Here is a 23932-nt window from a genome sequence, read left to right as displayed (position 1 = left end):
CCGGGTTGGGAGCCGGTGTACGGAAGGGTCCCCACGGCCCGCACCTGCCCGCACCGAGTGCCTCCCGGGCATCGCAGAGCGGCGGGACTCGGCCCATGGGAGCTCAACCCCGGTCACGAGTGCGTTCCTGCGGGCTCACAGAGGGGCTTCCAGAACAGTGAACCAAAAGATTCCACTTAAAACAAAATCAGAAGCACTTTGCAGATATTTCTGTTTGGTGTTGATAGTGCTTCTTGAGTTTGAAAGACGGGAATGGCACGTGTTACGCGGCGTTGGAAGTTCGCCGTGGTTTGCTGTGAGCCTGGGTCCTGCGATCTGCGCGGAGAACCAGCAATGTGAGACTCCTCCAGGAATCGGCCGCGTGCCTTCTTGACAGTTTCCTTCAGAGCGCGCGCCCCAGAAGTCTTGTTGCTGTTTCTGAGAATGAGGCAAAGCGCTGCAGAGATCTGACATACTAGGGGCGCTAAGGACGCCCCAATCGGGCGGGGTGAGGGGGGGTCTTTAGAATTGGCTCACAAAAGACTGAGAAAGGAGGTCAGAAGGTCATGTTGCTCAGAACTTCCTAGGGTTTTCCCAGGCCTGGTCTACAGCGGCCTCTGGTGGGTTAGAGGACCTCGGGGGAGCACATAGTAGTTAGGAATGTCTGCCCCCACCCTCAAGATGGGCGTCAGGTGCACCGAGGTCCTTTTCCTTTTTATTTATTTATTTTTGAGACAATCTCACTCTATTTCCCAGGCTAGAGTGTCCTGCTGTCATAGCTCATAGCAACCTCAAACTCCTGGGTTCTATTGATCCTCCTGCCTCAGCCTCCTGAGTAATTGGCACCTGGCTAGTTTTTAGAGATGGGGTCTGGCTCTTGCTCAGGCTGGTCTTGAATTCCTGAGCTCAGGCAATCCACCCACCACGGCCTCCCAGAGTGTTAGGATTACAGGTGTGGGCCACCATGCTCACCCTTTTCTTTGTGTGTGTGGGGGGACTAGAGACAAAGTTTCTCTGGCATCCAGGTTGGAATGCAGTGCCCCAGTCATAACTCACTGTAACCTGGAACTCTTGGGCTGAAGCAATCCTTCCGCTTCAGTCTCCTGAGTAGCCAGGACCATAGGCCTGCACCACCATGCTCTGCTAAAGTTTTTTTGTTTGTTTGTTTGTTTTTAGTAGAGACTGGGTTGCTTAGGCTGGTCTTGAACTCCTGCCCTCAACCAATCCTCCTGCCTTTGCCTTCCAAAGTGCTGGGATTAGAGTTGTGACCTACTGCTCCCGGCCAAGTCTGTTTTTTTTGAAATACAGATCTTGCCTTAGTGAAGAAATGGTTACTAAGTATCTTCCAGATAATAAAGAAGAAATTTTTAAATATCTTATTTGGCATTATCCAAGACTAGTTGCTTTCCCCTCTACTTTTTGTGTTATGGTATAATACATACAAATAACATAAAATTTACTTTCCTAACCACTTTTAAGTGTGCACAGTCACACTGCTGGGCTACTATCACTATCCATCCCCAGTATTCTTTTCATCTCTCTTTTCATCTTGTAAAGCAGAATCTCTGCCCCCATTAAACATTGACTCCCCACAGCACCCTCTCCCAGCCCTTGGCACCCACCATTCTACTTTCTGTCTCTGTGCATTTCAGTACTCTGGAGACTCCTGAGTGGAATCATATAGTATTTGTCTTTTTGTTTTTATTTATTTTATTTTATTTATTTATTTATTTATTTTGAGACAGCCTCAAGCTGTCACCCTGGGTAGAGTGCTGTGGCGTCACAGCTCACAGCAACCTCCAACTGCTGGGCTCAAGTGATTCTCCTGCCTCCGCCTCTCAAGTAGCTGGGATTACAGGCGCCCGCCACAAAATTGGTTATTTTTTGGTTGCAGCCATCATTGTTGTTTGGCTGGCCAAGGCTGGATTCGAACCCACCAGCTCAGGTGTATGTGGCTGGCGCCCCAGCTGCTTGAGCCACAGGTGCTGAGCCTATTTTATTTTTTGAGGCAGACTTTCATTATGTCGCTCTTGGTAGAGTGTCATAGCATTATAGCTCACAGCAACCTCAAACTCTTGGACTTAAGTAATTCTCTTGCCTCAGCCTCCCAAGTAGCTGGGACTATAGGCACCCGCCACAACAGCCAGCCTTTTTTTTTTGTTTCGTTTTTTGTTTCGGTTGTCATTGTTTAGCTGGCCCAGGCTGAGCTCGAACCCGTCAGCCTCGGTGCATGTGGCTGGTGCTTTAATCACTGTGCTATGGGTGTTGAGCCGTATTTGTCTTTTTGTGACAGACTTATTTCACTCAGCACTGTGTCCTCAGGGTTCATCTGAGTTGCAGTGGAGTATAGTGGGGACACAGAACTGTGGCTTCTGAATTCCACCTTCTAGAGCAGGGGTCCTCAAACTGCGGCTCGCGGTACACATGAGGTGGTGTGATTGTATTTCTTCCCATTTTGTTTGTTTACTTCAAAATAAGATATGTGCAGTGTGCATAGGAATTTGTTCATAGTTTTTTTTTTTTTAAACTATAGTCTGGCCCTCCAACGGTCTGAGGCACAGTGAATTGGCCCCCTGTTTAAAAAGTTTTAGGATGCCTGTCTAGAGCCTGTCCCCACATGCTCAGCCTCTGAGGCATGGCTGGTACTGTCCCCATGCTTGGCATCTGGGATTCTCTCCTGGCTTCTTGCTCCCATCTTTGTGGACTGACACTGATCTGACTTCTAGGAGGGGCATCAACCATCCTGGTTTTAGTGCCCAAAGTCCTAGTTGTAGGCACATTGGAAGGGTTGGCCATCTATTTGCTGCTGTCCTGATGCCACCCTGGCTATCTCTAAGCACCCCATGTACTGCAAGGCATTTATCTCAGCTTGGGGAGGGGTTATTTACCTTTTTTCCTTTCTTCCCTGAATACTGTAAGCTCCTTAAGGGTAGACAGAGAGTCTTTTTCATCATTCTGTTTTTGCAAGTAATAACTTGCAAGTAGAAGATGTCTCTTAAATCTTCATTAAAGTATTTTTTAGCAGGGCGGCGCTTGTGGCTAAGTGAGTAGGGTGCCGGCCCCATATGCCGAGGGTGGTGGGTTCAAACCCATCCCCGGCCAAACTGCAACAAAAAAATAGCCGGGCGTTGTGGCGGGCGCCTGTAGTCCCAGCTGCTTGGGAGGCTGAGGCAAGAGAATCGCGTAAGCCCAAGAGTTAGAGGTTGCTGTGAGCCGTGTGACGCCACAGCACTCTACCGGAGGGTGGTACAGTGAGACTCTATGTCTCTACAAAAAAAAAAAAAAAGTATTTTTTAGCAGATTAAATCAATATAGGTTTGGGTATTTATGAAGATCTTGCTTTTATATTTGGTAATTCTAGGAGAAAACATTTAAGTACTTTTTTCTGTTTCTTTTTTTGGGGTAGGGTGGGGAGACAGAGTCTCACTCTACTGCCCAGGCTAGAGTGCCTTGTTATCATAGCTCACAGCAACCTCAGACTCTTGAGTTTCAGCAATCTTCTTGCCTCAGCCTCCCAAGTAGCTGGGACTACAGGTGCCTGCTACAATGCCCAGCTATTTTTTCTAACTTTAGTAGACACAGGGTCTCACTCTTGCTCAGGCTGGTCTTGAATTCCTGAGCTCAAGCAATCCACTTGCCTTGGCCTCCCAGAGTGCTGGGATTATAGGCGTGAGCCTCTATGCCTGGCCACTAATTTATGTAACTACTTCTTTCTAATTACTTTGTCATTTGTCCTGCAGGTTCCCACTAAAGGACTCAAAACGTTTAATCCAGTGGTTAAAAGCTGTTCAGAGGGATAACTGGACCCCCACAAAGTACTCATTCCTCTGTAGTGAGCATTTCACCAAAGACAGCTTCTCCAAAAGGCTGGAGGACCAGCACCGGCTGCTCAAGCCCACAGCCGTGCCATCCATCTTCCACCTGACTGAGAAGAAGAGGGGGGCTGGAGGCCATGGCCGTACCAGGAGAAGGGACACCAGCAAGACCACGGGGGGTGTGAGGGACCACTCGAGCACAGCAGCTGGTAAAGGAGCTGCAGGTGGGTCTTCATCCTTGGGTGAGAGCCCTATGGCCAAGCCAGAGCCCCGCAAATTGAAGCGAGCTGCTCTGCAGGGTGAAGCCGCACCCAGGGGCACCCGGGAGGCTGTCAGCCGGGAGCAGGCACAGCAGTCTCTGGACAGAACTCCAGGGGATGGACTGGCCACCCAAGTGGCAGAAAGCCAGGAAGAAGCAGCAGTGTCTGCTACAGAAGCTGGTGATGAGAACACCCCTTCCTCCACTGATGAGGGCATAGCAGATAAAAGTGGCATTTCCATGGATGACTTTACCCCCCCAGGATCCGGGGCATGCAAATTTATTGGCTCACTTCATTCCTACAGCTTCTCCTCCAAGCATGCTAGGGAAAGGCCATCTGTGCCCAGAGAGCCTATTGACCGGAAGAGGCTGAAGAGAGATGTGGAGCCAAGCAGCAGTGGGAGTGGTCTGGGGCCCGAAAAGGGCCTGACCCAGAGCCCCCCAAGTTCTTCACTCACAGTGACGCCTCAGAAGCCTTCCCAGAGCCCCTCCGCCCCTCCAGCCGATGTCACGCCGAAGCCTGCTGCAGAAGCTGTGCAGAGTGAACACAGTGACGCCAGCCCCATGTCCATCAACGAGGTCATTCTGTCTGCGTCAGGGGCCTGCAGGCTCATCGGCTCTCTGCACTCCTACTGCTTCTCATCCCGGCAGAGCAAGAGCCAGGTGTGCTGCCTGCGTGAGCAGGTGGAAAAGAAGAACGGTGAGCTGAAGAGCCTGCGGCAGAGGGTCAGCCGCTCTGACAGCCAGGTGCGCAAGCTGCAGGAGAAGCTGGACGCGATGAAGAGAGTGAGCGTCCCCTACCTGAGTGGCCTGCTGTCCCCCAGCCGTGGTCAGTATCAGAGCATTCGCAGCTCCCTTACTTCCTTCCTGTTAGGAGGGGTTTCCTGCAGGAGGCAGACATACCCTATGTTCCTGTGGTCTCAGGGGAAGCCCTGCAGCAGCCATGCCTCCTGGCAGTTGGCATCTGTGCCACTCTGCACACAGTTATTACTCCAGGCAGCATGGGATCTAAATGTGAAAGGAAACAGGCAAACTATAGGGAAAAACACAGGAGAGACTCTTAGAACCATGGGAGATTCTTTCCTTTCATGTTTTAATGAATATCCTTGAAGTTATATCATTTTGAACATTATTAATTATTTCTTCTGACATCTACCCACTGTTAACATCTGGTCAAGTATAATACATTGTCTGTTAGAAAAGTTAAAACGTGGGCGGCGCCTGTGGCTTAGTTGGTAGGGCACTGGCCCCATATACCGAGGGTGGCGGGTTCTAAATCTGGCCTTGGCCAAACTGCAACAAAAAAATAGCCGGGCATTGTGGCAGGTGCCTGTATCCCAGCTACTCAGGAGGCTGAGGCAAGAGAATCGCCTAAGCTCAGGAGTTGGAGGTTGCTGTGAGCTGTGATGCAACAGCACTTTACCAAGGGTGATAAAGTGAGAATCCGTCTCTACAAAAAAAAAAATAGCCAGGTATTGTGGTGGGCACCTGTAGTCCCTGCTACTTGGGAGGCTGAGGCAAGAGAATCACTTGAGCCCAAGAGTTTGAGGTTGCTGTGAGCTTTGACACCACGGCACGGCACTCACCAATGGCAACAAAGAGAGACTCTGTCTCAAAAAAGAAAAAGAAGGCGGTGCCTGTGGCTCAGTGAGTAGTGGGTTCAAAAAAGAAAGAAAAGTTAAAACATTACAGAAATATGTAGGCTAAGAAATGGTGAAAATTCCTATTTCTCATCCACTTTCCATTCCCAAGTTGTTTTTTTTGTTGTTGTTGTTTTTATATAAAGATGGGGGTCACTGTGTTGCCCGGGCTGGACTTATACTCCTGGGTTCATGCAATCCTCCTCTCATCTGCTTCACCTCCTGAGTTTTATTCCTTGTTGCTATTAAAGATTTGGCATGTGGGGTGGCGCCTGTGGCTCAGTGAGTAGGGCGCCGGCCCCATATGCCGAGGGTGGCAGGTTCAAACCCAGCCCCGGCCAAACTGCAACAAAAAAATAGTCGGGCGTTGTGGCGGGCGCCTGTAGTCCCAGCTGCTTGGGAGGCTGAGGCAAGAGAATCGCGTAAGCCCAAGAGTTAGAGGTTGCTGTGAGCCGTGTGACGCCACGGCTCTCTACCGGAGGGCGGTACAGTGAGACTCTGTCTCTACAAAAAAAAAAAAAAAAGATTTGGCATGTGGGTCTATGCACAGTGGCTCATACCTGTAACCTCAGCACTCTTGAAGGCTAAGGCTAGTGGATCCCTTTAACTCAGAATTTCGGGATAGCCTGAGCATGAGTGAGACCCCATCTCTATTAAAAATAGAAAAAACTAGCTGGGCATTGTGGTGGGCGCCTGTAGTTCCAGCTACTCGGGAGGCTGAGGCAAGAGGATCATTTGAGCCCAGAGGTTTGAGGTTGCTATAAGCTGTGATGACATGGCACTCTACCCAGGGTGACAGAGTGAGATGCTGTCTCTCAAAAAAAAAATTTTTTTTGGTGTGTAATCTTTTAGATTATTTTGTTAGCTTTTGCATATGCGTTTGTTTCTATATGAATAGGTTGAATATAATTTGATGTTTATTGGCTCTATTTTTTCACCCATTTTATTGTTAAGTACTTGTTAAAATTGGTTTCTAGATATATTTTTTTTTTTTTTGGAGACAGTCTTACTGTGTCGCCCTCGGTAGAGTGTTGCGACATCACAGCTCACAGCAACCTCTAATTCTTGGGCTTAAGCGATTCTCTTGCCTCAGCTTCCTGAGTAGGGCTGAGACTAAGGCGCCTGCCACAACGCCCACCTATTTTTTGGTTGCAGTTGTCATTGTTGTTTAGCAGGTCCGGGCCAGGCTCTAATCCACCACCTTCGGTGTATGTGGCCGGCGCCCTACTCACTGAGCTATAGGCACTGAGCTGGTTTCTAGATATTCTTTTTTTTTTTTCTTTTGGCCGGGGCTGGGTTTGAACCTGCCACCTCTGGCATATGAGGCCAGTGCCCTACTCCTTTAAGCCACAGGTGCCACCCCTCTAGATATTCTTTACATATTAAGGATAGTACCCTTTGCAGTTTACATACATATAGAAGACATTTTCCTATCACATTGTTCATCTGGATCAGTGTTTGTCAGTGAGGATGTTAATTAAGACTTCTGGTGGGAAGAAGTTTTCAGGACCTCCTAGATCCTCATGGCAATAGCCACTAGCGCAGCTGAAAACAAAGCCCATCCCATGTGTTTCCAGATCATCCTGGGAAAGAAAGTTTGATTTGGAAAGGCCCCACTGGGTACCATTAACCTAGATTTTCAGATCAAATTTAAGTTTTCAGATATTGTATTCTCTTAAATTTTTAAGCTATCTTTGGCCAGGCACAGTGGCTCATGACTATAATCCTAGCACTGTGGGAGGCTGAGGCAGGAGGATTGCTTGAGCTCAGGAGTTCGAGGCTTGTTTGGGTGAGAGTGAGACCCCAGCTCATGAAAAAAATTGAAAAACTCAGCTGGGTGCCACAGAAAGTGCCTGTAATCCCAGTGGCTTCAGAGGCTGAGGCAGTAGGATGCCCACAGCCTGAGTCTAAGGTTGCAGTGAGCTACGACGCCATTGCACTCTGTTCAGGACATAGGGTAGAACTCTGACTTAACCAGAAAAAAAAAAAAGAAAGAAAGTTATCTTTGTAGTCTCATACCTAATGTTTCTTCTATATATTTTTTTATTTTTATTTTTTTTTGGATTTTGGCCACGGCTAGGTTTGAACCCACCACCTCTGGCATATGGGACTGGCGCCCTACTCCTTGAGCCACAGGCGCCGCCCTATTTTTTTTTTTTTTTTGAGACAGAGTCTCCCTGTGTCCCCTCGGTAGAGTGTTGTGGTGTTACTGCTCCCAGCAACCTTAAACTCTTGGGCTTACGCGGTTCTCTTGCCTCAGCCTCCCAAGTAGCTGGGACTATAAGTGCCTGCCACAACACCCGGCTATTTTTTGTTGCAGTTGTCATTATTGCTTAGCTGGCCCGGGCCAGTTTTGAACCTGCCAGCCTTGGTGTATGTGGCTGGCACTGTAACCACTGTGCTACAGGTGCCAAGCCCCTAACGTTGCTTTTGATAGATTTTTTTCTTGTTTATTTTGGTCTGAGTTCCCACAGTTTTTTGCTATTACAGGTCTCCCCTAACAGCCAGCCTTCTCCTCTACCTGGTTGTCTCTGTTCACTAGCCCTCCCTTCTTCCTCTACCCTCTGCTTCTGTTGTCCTGGCTCTGGGGACATGTCACACCTACAGCTGAGGTAACTTCCGCCCCATTGGCCACAGGCCTCTTTCTGCTTTTCTCTCTGTTCATTTCTTTTTTTTTTTTAAGAGACAGAGTCTCACTTTATCATCCTCAGTAGAGTGCTGTGGCATCACAATTCACACCAACCTCTAATTCCTGTGCTTAGGCAATTCTCTTGCCTCAGCCTCACAAGTAGCTGGGACTACAGGTGTCCACCACAATGCCCAGCTTTTTTTGTTGTTGTTGTTGTTGTTAAAGTTTGGCCGGGGCCGGGTTCGAACCCACCACCTTTGGTATATGGGACCAGCGCCCTACCCACTGAGCCACAGGCACTGCCCCCACTGTTCATTTCTAAATGGTTTGTAATCTTGGTCTTGAGTTCCTCTTTAACCCTATCGTTGTTTATTTATGTATTTATTTTATTTTATTTTTTTTGAGACAGTCTCAAGCTGTTGCCCTGGGTAGAGTGCCATGACGTCACAGCTGACAGCAACCTCAAACTTTTGGGCTTAAGCTGTTCTCCTGCCTTAGCCTCCCAAATAGCCGGGACTACAGGTGCCCACCAGAATACCCCGCTTTTTTTTTTTTTTTTTTTTGTAGTTGTCGTCGTTTTAGCAGGCCTGGGCCAGATTCGAACCCGCCAGCCTTGGTGTTTGTGGCCGGTACCCTACCCACTGAGCTATGGGTGCTGTTCCCATGGTTATTTAGAAGGGTTTTGGCAGATTTTTAGGTGGCTAGATGGAGGAAAGAAACTAGTTTTTGGTCGTCTTTTGAGATTTCATTATGCTTTAAAACAGTCTGTTTTTGTGACCTGGCATTGCTGCTTGAGAAGAATGTAGCCTCTCCACTCGCTGGTTACTTTGTTCTCTGTCCGCAGAGGCTGGTATCTTGTTTGTATCAGTCAGCAGGTCCACCTTAGCTCACAATGTGAGCCACTGTGCCCAGCCCTTTGTGGAAATAATTAATGTTTTGTTTTTAGGAATTCATATGCCAGTAGAGTTTTGGGAGGTAATCTGTTTTTGGTTGTCAGTTTTTGTGTCTTTGCCTATTTATATGCTTGTTTGGTTGAGAACACAGTTCTAGGTGTGAAAGCCTTCCTGTCTGAACCTAAAGGAATCATTTCTTTGCCTCTGTGCAGTTAGTTCCACTGTCTGATGGAACAAGTTAGGCCCTTGCCGATGACTGTGCTCTTACAGAGGGGGGTAGGGTTTCTTTTCATCCCTGTGTCTGGAGTGTCACCAGCTTTGTCTGCTGTGGGTCTCATTGCTTTCATTCACTTATGAGCCCATTTGATCTGAAGGCTCCTTCCTTTTTAGATGTGGGAAATTTTTCTCTGTTATTTCCTTGATTATTTACTTTCTGGTGTGTTGAGAGTTAAGAGGATGGTTTTAAGCAGGGAGCAGCCTGATGTGGTTTAGGTTTTGTAGAAGATTCCCCCAACCACTATGGAGGAAGGGGGAGGGTGACATGGGGGGGGGCTCTTGGCTACTGTGGGGGTCCCAGGATGGGTGTTGATTGCTCAGACTAGGTGAGGGCAGTGGTGGTAGAGATGCTGTGGGGCTCACTCGGCAAAGAGTGATGGAGGCTGCTGGATTTGGTCCTGAGCACCTGGGTGCCTGGTGTCGCCTCTGTTCGCTATGGTGGGGAGGAGAAAGCAGGTGGGAGTGAGCAAGGATTTGAAGTGCTTATAGGTGCTAATGCCAGGTTTTGGACAGGCAGCCTGAGGCAGCACCCACCTCTTTTTTTTTTTTTTTTTTTTTTTGAAACAGAGTCTTAACTGTGTTGCTCTTGGTAGAGGGCTGTGGCATCACAGCTTACGCAGTGGTTCTCAATCTGTGGGTCATGACCCCTTCGTAACAATGAAAATATATCGCAGCATTAGAAAGGTTGAGAACCACTGGCTCACAGCAACCTCAAACTCTTGGGCTTAAGCGATTCTCTTGCCTCAGCCTCCCGAGCAGCTAGGACTACAGGCGCCCACCACAACACCCAGCTAAGCACCCACCTCTTAAAATTGGGTTTGTATGCCAGGCAAGGTGCCTCATGCCTATAATCCTAACACTCTGAGAGGCCAAGGTGGGTGGCTTGCTTGAGCTCAGGAGTTCGAGACCATCCTGAGTAGGATTGAGACCCCTCTGTATTAAAAGAGAGGCATGAAAGGCATCTGTGGTCCTAGCTCTTGAGAGGCTAAGGCAAAAGGATCACTTGAGCCCAGGAGTTTGAGGTTGCTGTGGGCTGTGACACCATGGCACTCTACCCAGGGCAGCAGATTGAGACTGTCTCAAAAAAAAGAAAAAAGTGAGTCTGGAGGTCAGGGAGGGCATAGGTGTTTGAAGCCCTGGGAATAGGAATGGGCCAAGCTGATAGAGGGGCAGCTGATCCAGGAGAGGAGACCAGGGAAGGTCCCTGAAAGGAAAGGGTGGTCCAGAGAGGAGAGGCACACAGCTGTGTTGGACACAGCCCTGATCCCCACGAGGTCACTGGGGACCAAGTGTAGAGAGTACAGGAAAGGCAGGCAGTGATGAGGGGCCAGGAACAAGACATTTCTTTAAAGGATTTAGCCATGAAGGACAGGTGGCCAGTAGCGAAAAGGGAGCCAGGCTCCAAGGAAGGACTGTGTGGGCCCAACGGAGTGCAGTGCTGGACCCCAGGGATGCCTAGGGAGGGTGGAAAGCATGTGGACAGCTGCTCAGTGTCGGGGAGGTTTTTTTGAGACAGTCTTACTCTGTTGCCCTGGGTAGAGTGCCATAGTGTCATCATAACTCAAGCAATCTTAGACTCCTGGGCTTGGGACATCCTCCTGTCTCAGCCTCCCAAGTAGCTGCGACTATAGGTGTACACCAGAAAGCCCTGCTTGTTTTTCTATTTTCAGTAGAGATGAGGTCTTGCTCTTGCTCAGGCTGGTCTCAAACTGAGCTCAAGTAACCCACCTGTCTTGGCCTCCCAGAGTGCTGGGATTACAAGTGTGAGCCTACCCAACCCCTTTGTTTTGTATAAGTTCCCCAAAGTGGAGCAGCCACTGGGCTGTGGTCTTCAGAGCTTAGTCCCAGGTTAGAACTTGTTGCTTTTGGTGTTCTCATGAGGGCAGAGACTCTTTTCCCTTAGCCCTCACTGACACTGGGCGTCGTGATGTTTTAAAACCAGGGACAGACAGGCTGGCCACAGTGGCTCAGACCTGTAGTTCCAGCTACTTAGGAGGCTGAGGCAGGAGAATCACTTGATTCCAGGTGTTTGAGGCTGCGGTGAGCTGTGATTGTGCCATTGTACTCCAGCCTGGGTTTCAGAGCAGGACTATCTCTAAAAAAAAAATCTTCCCCACGAAAGAGGGAGGATGGTTCCTTGGGGATACACTATTTGCATTTCTATGAACCAGCAATATTTGTAATGTTTGTTATTTAGTTGTCTACTTCTCAACTATGCTGTTTCCCACCTTGCTCACTGATTATGAATGTTCTTGATAAAACAAGGACACTAATGGCTATTAAATATGATTCAGCCATTTAAGTCTCACTTCAAAATCTGTTTTCTTCTCATTCTTTATAGATTCATTATGTACATAATTTAGAATTAATTTGGATTTAAAATTTTTTTTTTTTTTTTGAGACAGAGCCTCAAGCTGTTACTCTGGGTAGAATGCCGTGGCATCACAGCTTATAGCAACCTCCAATTCCTGGGCTTAAGTGATTCTTCTGCCTCTGCCTCCCAAGTAGCTGAGACTACAGGCACCTGCCAGAACACCCGGCTATTTTTTGGTTGCAGCCTTCATTGTTGTTTGGCTGCCCAGGCTGGGTTTGAACCTGCTAGCTCAGGGTTTGTTTTTTTTTTTTTAATTTCAGTTTGCTTGTTCATTCTTCTTTGTTTGAAGAATTTCTCCTTTTTTGTTCATTTTCTTCTTCCTCTGGCGGTGCTGGCTGCTTTTGATGTTGTTAGTAGAGACGGGGTCTTACTCTGACTCACTGCTGCTCATACTGGTCTTGAACCTCTGAGCTCAGACAGTCCACCCGCCTCAGCTTCCCACAGCGCTGGGACTACAGGCGTGAGCCACCATGCCCGACCTCAGGTTTTTCTTTTTACATATTTTTTAATTTTTATTTATTTATTTAATTGAGACATAGTCTTACACTGTAGCCCTGGGTACAGTGTGTTGGCATTATAGCTCACAGCAACCTCAAACTCCTGGGTTTGAGTGATCCTCCTGCCTCAGCCTCCCAAGTAGCAGAGACTACAAGGTGCCCACCACAATGCCAGGCTAGTTTTTCTGTTTTTAATAGAGATGGGTCTCACTTTTGCTCAGTCTGGTCTCGAATTCCTGAGCCAAAGCAGTCCACTTGCCTCAGCCTCTCAAAATGCTGGGATTACAGGCATGAGCCACCACACCTGGCTGATATTCTCAGGGTTTTGGATTTTAGCTATACCAGTGAGTGTGTGGACGGATCTCATGATTGTTTAGATTTGCAGGGCTCTAATGACATAGGCTATTGGACGTGTCTTTATGTGCTTATTTACTTTCCTTATGTCTTTTTTGGTGAGCTGTCTGTTCAGACTTTTGGCTCTTTTTTTATTGTTGGGGATTCATTGAAGGCTTTGGCTCATTTTTTTTTTTTTTTTTTTTGTAGAGACAGAGTCTCACTTTATCGCCCTCGGTAGAGTGCCGTGGCGTCACACAGCTCACAGCAACCTCCAACTCCTGGGCTTAAGCGATTCTCCTGCCTCAGCCTCCCGAGTAGCTGGGACGACAGGCGCCCACCACAACGCCTGGCTATTTTTTGGTTGCAGTTTGGCCGGGGCCGGGTTTGAACCCGCCATCCTCGGTATATGGGGCCGGCACCTCACCGACTGAGGCACAGGCGCCGCCCTTTGGCTCATTTTTTAATGGACTTGTTTGTTTTCTCCTTTTTGAGTTTTAAGAGTTCTTTGTGTATTTTGAATACAAGTTCTTTATCGGATATGTTTTTACAAATATTTTCTCTTTGTCCGTTTCTTCTCTTCACAATGTGTTTAGCAGGACAAAAGTGAAAGTTTAATGAAGTTCAACTTAACAATTTCTTTCATGGGTCATGCTTTTCATGTTATATCTAAAAACTCATTGCCAAATCTGAGGTCACTTAGATTTTCTTCTGTGTTTCTTCTCGGAGTTTTATAGTTTTGCAGTCTACGTTCAGGTCTCTGATATACTTTGAGTAAATTTTGGGGAAAAGCCCCCATTGAGGTCGTCCAGTTGTTTCAGCACCATCTTTTTTTTTTGAGACAGAGTCTCAAACTATTGCCCTGGGTACAATGCTGTGGCATCATAGCTCACAACAATCTCCAACTCTTGGGCTCAAGTGATACTCTTGCCTCAGTTTTTCTATTATTAGTAGAGATGGGGTCTTGCTTTTGCTCAGGCTGGTCTGGAACTTGTGAGCTCAAACAATCCACCTGCCTTGGCCTCCCAGAGTGCTGGGATTATAAGCATGAGCCACCGTGCCCAGCCTCCAGCACCATCTTTTGACTGGACTGTTCCTTCTGCACTGAATTACTTCTGCACCTTTGTCAGAAATCTGTTGCTTTTGTTTGTGTGGGTTCACCTCTGCATGTTCTCTTCTGTGTGTGTTCTTCGGCAGTGGCGCTAGGCATTGACTGCAGCCCCTTTAGAGCAAGACCTGAAGGGGGTCATTCCTCAGCTTTGGTTTCAGGGTGGTGGCTACTGAGGTCTTTATGCCTTTCCATACACGCTTCAGAACCAGTGCCGGATCTACAAAGTAGCCTACAGTTTTGATTGGGGCTCTATTGAATTTATAGGTAAAGTTGGGAAGAACTGACATCTTAAAAATGTTGGGCCTTTCAGTCCATGAATGTGGAATTTTCTCCATTCATCAGTTTTGTAGTTTTCCTCAAAGTCAAACATTTTTTTTAAAATAACATTCATTACATTTCTTTATTGTACATAATCAATGATAAAATCAATCAATCAATGATATCCTAAAGTATCTAGGATACTAGTATTAAATTAAAATTACAACTAATTTTGAATTTATTACTGGTAAGTATATACATGGTATAAGGAAAATGATAGCCCTTTCTAGATAAGCCAACATAGAAAGGCATAGTGTAAACATAATTATGCAAAATGGATAATTCACATGATATTCTTTTTAAAATCCTAAGTTCCAAAAAACGCAAATCTTTCAGCCAAGTTCTGAAGCCAATATTCCTTCTTGTTACCAGTGAACACCAGTTCTTTGAGAAAATAGTTTTCTTTGTAAATATTCCACCAATTCTAGTCTTGATTTTAGCATCTCAACCTCATGATATGGGGTCTGTACAACTTCATAGCCAATTAACTGCAAGTGTCTTTGTTTAATAGCTTCTTTGCCCAATAATGATTGCTATTAGGGCAAAATCTTCTTGGAACATCAATGCACAGAGCGACCCTTTTATAGACATCTTCATCAACTGTAGATGGCAATACAAATCCTTCTTCATCTAATTTAATTTCCGCATCTGGTGAGAGAAGAAAGGGAAAATCCTTCGTGGGATACCCTCACAAACACTATCTTCCTGCATTCCTCTGTTGTTTTGATTTCTTCCACATTGCATTTATCAAGGGGGCTGAGGGCTATTGTATAACAATAAGGTGTTAACACTTTTCAAGCAAAATACAGTCTTGCTCCTAAGAGTCAATCAGTCCAAACATCACATATTTATAAAGGTGAAAATCCATGGGGGTCTCCAGGGAACAGCATGGAGTAAGAAAACATCTGTTTTCACTTGATATTTAGAAAGAAGTTTCGTACCCTTATAGAAGGGGCATTCTAGAATTGAGGTTAAGTGAAGTTGGGTCAGTCGTGCCAGACTGAATCTGTCCAGATACAATTCCTCACCCTGAAAAGCTCAGGCTTCTGTGAACAGAACCAAGGACACAGATGCTCCTTGACTATCTTGTAAACATGATTTATGGGTTGATTTTTTAGAGCAGCTCCATGTATCCAAAACTCAGACAAATGACAAAGGTTCCTCTGCAGGGTGATCAAAGCCATGCCATCAGAGTCTCAGCTTCTCTTGGTTTGTAACAAGGTCCGCCAGCCAAGCATTCATAGAAGTTGTTGCAGCCTCCTGGGCTTCCGTAGAAAAAAACAAAAACTCAAACATTTTATATACATATTTTGTTTGATTTTTCTCTTTTTGGTGCGAATATAGGTTATTGTGTTTTGAACTTCAAAATCAGTTGTTTTTGCCAATATGTAGGGAAGCAGAAGTCTCTGTGTCTGGCCCCTTGCAGCAGTTGCTTTTTAGTTCTGGGAGGTTTTTTGTTTTTTTGTTTGTTTGTTTGGTGGCCTCTAAGATATTTTAGTCATACTGTCTGGAAACATAGGCAGTTCCATTTTTTTCTTCCCAATCTGTATCCCTTTTAATGTTTTTCTTATGTTGCTCTAGCTAGGACTTCCAGGGTGGTGGGCTTTTTTTTTTTTTTTTTTTTTTTTTTGAGACAGAGTCTCAAGCTGTCACCCTGGGTAGAGTGCCATGGTGTCATTATAGCTCACAGCAACTTCCAACTTGTGCTCAAGCGATCCTCTTGCCTCGGTTTTTCTATTTTTAGTAGAGACAGGGTCTCACTCTTGCTCAGACTGGTCTCAACTCATGAGCTCAAGCAGGTCACCCGCCTCAGCCTCCCAGAGTGCTAGAATTACAGGTGTGAGCCCACCCAGGGTGATGTTGAACAGCAAAGGTGAGAGGCACCCTCACCCTGTCCTTGGTCTTATAGCGAAGGCTTCTGGGGTCCCTGTCATGATACTGTGGTGTAATAAAAAACATACTTGGATGTTTGGGTTTTGACCTGGTTCCTGGCACAGAGCTCCTAAAACCCTTGGAATTCCCGAGTGAAAGGGGCGAGCATCTTTTCTTATTCATAATAAGCCCTTTTCAGCCTTACCTGAGTTTGTGCTAATGCGATGGCTCTTGAAGGATAGGGGCTGGTTCCTCTGGAGAACCAGCCTTGTGACTTGGAAGAAGGGACTGAAAGACTCATCTGACCTCAGGGAGGAGAGAGGGGGTGGCCAGTGAGTTAAGTAAATAAGAGTCAGTGATGTAGTAAATCATGCCTGCATGAGGAAGCCTCTGTGAAAACCCACATGGAAAAGGTTCACAGAGCTCTAGGTTGGTGGACATGGGGAAGTCTCTGGGGGTGGCCTTCTGGCTGGACTTGGAGGCTCTGTGCCCCTTGCCATGCCTTGCCCTGGGGTACACCATCAGTCTGCTCTTGCATCTCCGTATCCTTTATGATTGGTTGGAAGTACAGAAACTTCTTCTAGGTTCTATAAACCCCTGTAGCAAGTTACTGAACCTGAGGGGGTGGGTGGTGGTTATAAGAACCGCCACTTTGTGGCCAAGCATGACAGAAATTGTGGGAAACCTGGGGACCCTGCTTGGCAGGGTGGGGGCACACATGTGGGACTGAGCTCCTAACCTTTGGAACCTGCACTAACTCCAGGCAGGGTCAGAATGAGTCAAGTTGTGGGACATCAAGTTGGCATCGCTGAGAGTTGGTTTGTGTGGAAAAACCTCCATATTTGGTGTCAGAAGTGTCGTAACAGAATGTAGAAGGAAAGTGTGTTTTCTTTTTTTTTTTTTTTTTGTAGAGACAGAGTCTCACCTTATGGCCCTCGGTAGAGTGCCGTGGCCTCACACAGCTCACAGCAACCTCCAACTCCTGGGCTCAAGCGATTCTCTTGCCTCAGCCTCCCGAGTAGCTGGGACTACAGGCGCTCGCCACAACGCCCGGCTATTTTTTTTGGTTGCAGTTTGGCCGGGGCCGGGTTCGAACCCGCCACCCTCGGTATATGGGGCCAGCACCTTACCGACTGAGCCACAGGCGCCGCCCCGGAAAGTGTGTTTTCCTTAAGTTTATGTTAGCTATAGATTTTTTATATGTTCTTTATCAAGTTGAAGATGTTCCTTTCTATGCCTAGTTGCTGAGAGTTTTTATCATGGGTGGACATTGGAATTTGTCAAATGTTTTTCTGTACTTGCTGGTGATTAGTGGGATTTGCCTGTTGGTGTGGTGGATTATGCTACTTGGTTTGAGAGTGCCGGACCAGCCTTGCTTACCTGTCATAAATCACAATTGGTCATAGTGTGTAATTCTTTCTATGCATATTTTGATTTAATCTGCTAATGTTTCATTAAGGATTTTCCATCTGTGTTCATGAGTCTGTATTTTTCCTTTCTTTTTTTTTTTGCAGTTTTTGGCCGGGGCTGGATTTGAACCTGCCACCTCCAGTGTATGGGGCCAGCGCCCTTCCCCTTTGAGCCACAGGCACCACCTACTTTTCCTTTCTTGTTAATGTTTTTGTTTGGTTTTGGCATTAAGGTAACACTGAACTCACAGAATGGCTCAGGATTTCCCTGATAATATTTTCAGAAAAAGATCGTAGAAATTCATATCGTTTCTTTCTTGAATCTCGGTAAAATTCTCCAGTGAAGCCATCTGGGCTTAGTGCGTTGTTTTGAAAGGCATTAAGTATTCCATTTCTTTAGTAGATACTGTAACATAATAAATATACACACACAGTAGAACTTCCATAGTCGACCATCTCCCTACATTGACGCCTCCTTAGGCTGACCTAGTTTTCACAGACTGGACAGACAGGCCCTACATGCACTAAGTGGAAGTTGCATGTGTTGCCCAGTCTGTTGCAATCCCTTCAGTGGTCACTTAACAGAAGTTCTACTGCAGACAGTCTCTGCTTCAGATCTAGCACTCAGATCCTAAGACTTGTGATTTCCTGAGTGACAGGACTGCAGCATCTTTTGTTCTGATATTTGGTCTTTAGCTTGGTTCCTGACACAGAGCTTGTAACCCTGCAACCTTCTGGGTGATTCAGGAGCATCTCTTGTTCTTTTTTTTTTTTTTTTTGTAGAGACAGAGTCTCACTTTATGGCCCTCAGTAGAGTGCCGTGGCCTCACACAGCTCATAGCAACCTCCAACTCCTGGGCTTAGGCAATTCTCTTGCCTCAGCCTCCCGAGTAGCTGGGACTACAGGCGCCCGCCACAACGCCCGGCTAAGCATCTCTTGTTCTAATGAGGAAACACTTTGGTCTCCAGAAAGACCAAGCCAGAATTACAATCCAGGAACTTTTAGCTCCACTATAATATCACATCCCATAAAAGGAGAAAAAGGGCTGGAGATGGAGTTAATGATTGTGCCTGTGTAATTAAGCCTCCGTAAAATCCCTGAGTTGCGGGTTTCAGACAGCCCTAGACTGGGACACAGCATGTGCCGGTCTTGTTTTTCTCTGTCATTTTCTGCTTTCAATTTCACTGATTTCTGCTCTAGTTTTTATTGTTTCTTTTGCTTGGTTTTGGCTTTATTGATCTTCTTTCTCTATTTTCCTAAGGTAAAAACATTTAGATTTACATTTTCCTTCTTTCTCAGTAGTTAATGCTATAAATTTCCTCCTAAACATTGCTTCTTGCTGCATCCAGCAAATTTTGATAAGTTATGTTTTCATTTTCATTTACGTCAAATATTTTAAAATTTCTGTTAAGATTTGTTCTTTGACCCACATTTGATTGATGGATTGATCAACAGGCTCCCTCTGTCCTCTGTGCTGGAGAGCAGTGGCATCATCATAGCTCACCACAGCCTAGAACTCCATATGATCTTCCTGTGTCAGCCTTAGCTAGCACTACAGCCACCTGCCACCACACTGGGCTAATTAAAAAAAATGTTTTTAGAGATGGTGTCTCACTGTGTTGCCCAGGTAGTCACAAACTCCTGGCCTCCTAAAGTGCTGTGATTATAGGCATGAGCTACTGCATTTGGCCTCCATATATATAGGAGTATTTTGTTTCATCTTCACATATCCAGGGATTATTCAGCTGTCTTTTTTTTTGGAGACAGAGTCTTACTCTATCACCCTGGGTAGAGTTCCACGGCATCATCATAGCTCACAGCAACCTTAGACTCCTGGGCTCAAGAGATCCTCCTGCTTCAGCCTCCCAAGTAGCTAAGGCTACAAGTGCCTGCCACAATGCCCAGTTAATTTTTCTATTTTTAGTAGAGATGGGGTGTCACTCTTGCTCAGGCTGGTCTCAGACTCCTGAGCTCAGGCAAGCCACCCACCTCAGCTTCCCAAAGTGCTGGGATTACAGACATGAGCCACTGCACTAACATGGAATTCCCTCAGTATTCATTTGAGAGTCTTTACTTCTTTGACTCTGAAGGATATATAATTGTACACTTTTTGCTCTACTTCTAAGGAGTTTTTCCCCTGTGGATTCATTGAAGATCCTCTTTGTGTCTGCCTATGTAGATTCTTTGGTATATGTCCAGTTTAATGTTTTTGAAGCTTCCTGGATCTGTGATTTGGTGTACATTATTAATTTTAGGGAGTTCTCATTATCATTATTTCTAGTATTACTCTGCTCCTTCCTTCCCTCTCTGGCATTCCCAGAATGCATGGGGGACACTTTCGTAATTGTCCTACAATTGTCTAACAATGTGAGTGTGGGTACTGGAGGTTTTTTAGATTCTTAATTTTTTTTTTTTTTTTGAGACAGTCTCACTATGTCTCCCTCAGTAGAGTGTGCTGTGGCATCACAGCTCACAGCAACCTCAAACTCTTGGGCTTAAGCAATTCTTTTGCCTCAACCTCCCAAGCAGCTGGGACTACAGGCACCCGCCACACCACCTACCTATTTTTTGTTGCAATTGTCGTTGTTTAGCAGGCCTGGGCCGGGCTTGAAGCCATCAGCCTTGGTGTATGTGGCTGGCTCCGTAACCACTGTGCTACTGGCACTTAGCCTAGATTCTTAATTTTTTTCTCTGCATTTCAGTTTGGGAAGTTTCTATTGACAGACTTGCCAGCTCCCTGATCCTTTCCTTAACTATGTTGTTCTGCTGATGAGCCTTTGAAAGTCTTTGTTTTTTGGTTGTGGCATTTCTGCTTGATTCTTTGGTCCATTGGTCCTTGTACATTGCCCATATCTTTTCTTGCATGTCCACTTTTCCCATTACAGCCCTTGCTGTATGTACTAATGATGGTCATTTTAAATTCTTGGTCTCTGAGAGTTCCAGAATCTCTGCTATACCTGAATCTGGTTCTGGGTTTTTTTTTTTCTGTCTCTTCAGATTATGTTTTCTTGCCTTTTAGAATGTCCTATAGTTTTGGTTTTGTTTTGCTTTGTTTGAGACAGAGTCTTATTTGTGGAGTGCCATGGCGTCACAGCTTACAGCAACCTCTAACTCTTGGGCTCAAGTGATTCTCTTGCCTCAGCCTCCTAAGTAGCTGGGACTACAAGGCCCCCGCCACAATGCCTGGCTATTTTTTGAGTCAGGGTCTTACTCTTCCTCACACTGGTCTCAAACTAATGAGCTCAGGCAATCCACCCATCTTGGCCTCCCAAGTGCTGGGATTATAGGCATGAGCCACTGTGCCCAGCCGTTGGGTAGTTTTTTTGGTGAAATGTGGACATGATACATCGGTCAGCAAAGCACATGGGCCATAGTGGCCCTCTGTGATGTCATGGAGTGGAAAACCTGTCACCTGCTGATATTGTGCCATTGTAATGTCATATCTCAATTACTTTTTTTTTTTTTTTTTGGCCGGGGCTGGGTTTGAACCCGCCACCTCCAGCATATGGGACCGGCGCCCTACTCCTTGAGCCACGGGCGCCGCCCATATCTCAATTACTTTTTAAAAATTGATAGAGTGTAGCCTAAGTGTCCAGTGTCTGTAGAGTCTTCAGCACTGTGTAAGAGGTCCCAGGCCCCCACTGCTCCCCCAGAGCAGCTCTGTGTCCTACAGTCTCCATCCCTGGTACATGCCCTGTGCAGATGAGCCGTGCTTCACCTTTTATGCAGTATTTTGCTTGGGCCTTTTCCATCTTTAGGTGTGTAGGAGCCTGGGTGCCCTGTGGGTGTCACTGCTGCTATAGTGGTGTGCACTTTGGGCCGAGCTGGTTGGGCTGGTGACCAGGGAACAGAGACCAAACTACACAGCCTATGTGCAGGGCTGTGTTGCCTCTATAGTCCACGTGGCTAAGAGATCTTCTAGCAATTCAGTCCTCATCCTGGGCCCTACTGCAAGGCATCACATGATTGTACTAGCTGAGGAGTCGGCCTTCAAGCAAGGGGCGGTGGAGTGTGTTTGGGGTCTTCAGCAGCTGAAGATGGTGGGCTTCATGCTCCTCCAGTGCCCTTGTTTTTGTCTCTCTGTCATCTTGAGTTTCTCTAAGACTACCTTTTGGGGCTGGGGCTTTTTCTTTTTTTTTTATTTTTGAGACAGAGCCTCACCCTGGGTAGAGTGCTGTGGCATCACAGCTCACAGCAACCTTCAGCTCCTGGGCTCAAGCGATTCTCCTGCCTTCCAAGTAGCTGGAACTACAGGTGCCCACCACAGCGCCTGGGCTCCCAAGTGCTGGGATTATAGGTGGGCGTGAGCCACCATGATGGTTCATTGCTGTTTGGTGGGGCCCGGCTGGATTCGAGCCCGCCAGCTCAGGTGTGTAGCTGGAGCCTTAGCTGCTTGGCTCCAGCCTTTTCTACTGGAACCCATGTGGTTGGGCTGGGGCTCTCGTGGGGGGATCATGTCATTATCTTATGATTCTTTTTCTTCTGTTTTAGAGACAGGGTTTCACTCTTGCCCAGGCTGGAGTGTAGTGGTGCAGTGACAGCTCATTGCAGCCTTGAACTCCTGGGCTCAAGCAGTGCTGCTGCCTCAGCCTCCTGAATGGCTGGGACTACAGGCACCACCCCCACGCCCAGCTAGTTTTTGTATGTGTGTGTAGAAACAGGATCTCACTATGTTTCTCAAGCTGGTCTTGAATTCCCAGCCTCAAGCAGTTATCCTACCTCAGCCTCCCAGAGTGCTGGGATTACAGGCATGAACACGATTGGATGTCAGCTTTTAGTGGCTTGTGTTCCTGAGCTATGACCTGTGACTTTCACAGCTTTTCTTCCCTTCTTTTCCCCCTGCAATGGGTGAGAGAGGAAGGGGGTGAGCGGGAAACACTTCCTCAGCGTACAGAAGCCCTGGCACGGCCTGTTGGACTACAGAACAGCCTGTCTCAGAGAAAGCCTGGGCCTGATGCACATGGCTGCAGAGACCAGAGATTTTTCTTCCTGGCTTTTCATGGTGAGGGTCTGCTGGGGTCCTAGGAGATAAGTCTGTGAGCCCCAGGATGCTCTCAGCTTGCCAAGCTCAGCCTCCAGGTACTCAGCATATTCGAGTACCTGGCCATTTGCACACCACAGCGTCTGCTCCAGGTAAGTGCCTGTAAGTGATTTCTTGGCCCAACTCATCAGGGGTCCAAGAAAAGTTGTTGGTTTTCAGTTCATTCAGTGTTTTTTTGTAAAGATGGAAGTTACAACTCCCAAGCTCTTTGAATGTTTGAGTTGGAACTGGAAGCTTCTTCCCACCATGCACTATCCACTCTAATGCTTCTTTAGTTTAGACTTTGAGATTAACTGGGTAATCAAACATAACACCTCTAAATAATTATTTGGAGCCCCTTTATGCCCTTCTTAAATTTTAGAAATACTTGCTTTAATTTTTCTCCACCATTTCTGTTTTTCCTTGTGTGTGTTTTTGTCTGTGTACCTTTCCCTTTTGTGGCTAATAAATTGAGGGCCTTGATATCATAGGAAAATACCAGTCCCCTCCCTGCCCTGCCAGGGGACCCAGATGAGTCAGTGTGTGCAGGGACAGCCCCTCCTGGGACAGCCAGCTTGGCAGCCTCAGCTTTCTTACACCCTGTTGAACTGAGCTGTCAGTGTCAATTTCTGTGAGTGTGTGGCAGGAAACACTGTTGTCACTAACACATAGTGCTGTCAGAGTGGCATTCATGAGGAAGGGTTCTGTCCCTTGGTCCTACTGAGGGTATGACACTTTTCCTGTCTCAGGTTCCCAGGTAGTTTGCTGGGAGACAACAATCTCCAAGCCTCCACTTTTAAAGTCAAGATCAGTGAGAGGTGAACACTGTAGGAGTCATAATAGTACACATCAGGGGCTTCCAGAGGGATTGTTCTAAAAAGAAACAGCTTTTACAAAGTGTCTGGCTGGACGTGTCTTTCCTGTTTGATGATCTGCCCCTCTGTTGTGGCTGGTGAACCAACAGCGGGTCTCAGTCCTGCTGTCCCTTGTTCATGAAACCTGACGGAATCTCCAAAGCTCCTGCCAGCTCTAAAGTCCAGTGTTCTCCAGGCTCCTTGTCTTCTCCTTCCTTCTGAGAGATGACATGTCTGTGGCTACACTCCCCAGAACATACCCTTTAAGCTTGCACTCACTTCCTGCAGCGCCCTCACAGCCAGGTGCAAACATTTCCTGTTAATTGACAGAAAATAACCTTGCCATGTGTCCAGAGTTTAGGAAACTTAGGGATGGGTAAGTCTGCTTTCAGTGTCTCCAGCCAAATAATGAAAATTTAAATTTTTGTTTCTTCATTTAGGTTCAGTGTTAATAAAAGAAAAATGAGGCGGCACCTGTCTGTAGCTCAGTGGGTAGGGCACAGGCCACATACACCAGGGCTGGTGGGTTTGAACTCAGCCCCAGCCTGCTAAAAACAAAAAAATAGCCAGGCATTATGGCAGGCACCTGTAGTCCCAGCTGCTTGGGAGGCTGAGGCAAGAGAATCGCCTGAGAGTTTGAGGTTGCTGTGAG

The 23932-nt window shown here is 46.7% G+C and overlaps 1 protein-coding gene across 2 annotated transcripts in view; it reads left to right on the top strand.

Annotated features, from left to right (window-relative positions):
• The window catches only part of THAP4 (THAP domain containing 4), a 57123-nt gene that overhangs the window by 761 nt on the left and 32430 nt on the right, over positions 1 to 23932 (top strand). For both annotated transcript variants that reach the window (XM_053597231.1, XM_053597232.1), the window contains exon 2: positions 3720 to 4882. In XM_053597231.1, the coding sequence (XP_053453206.1) occupies positions 3720 to 4882 (1163 nt within the window). The remainder of the gene's footprint in view (positions 1 to 3719; positions 4883 to 23932) is intronic.

Source organism: Nycticebus coucang, chromosome 7, assembly GCF_027406575.1.
Source record: "Nycticebus coucang isolate mNycCou1 chromosome 7, mNycCou1.pri, whole genome shotgun sequence".
Classification (NCBI taxonomy): Eukaryota; Metazoa; Chordata; class Mammalia; order Primates; family Lorisidae; genus Nycticebus; species Nycticebus coucang.
The sequence above is the reverse complement of the archived record's forward strand: the minus strand, read 5'-3'. Positions and strand labels throughout refer to the sequence as shown.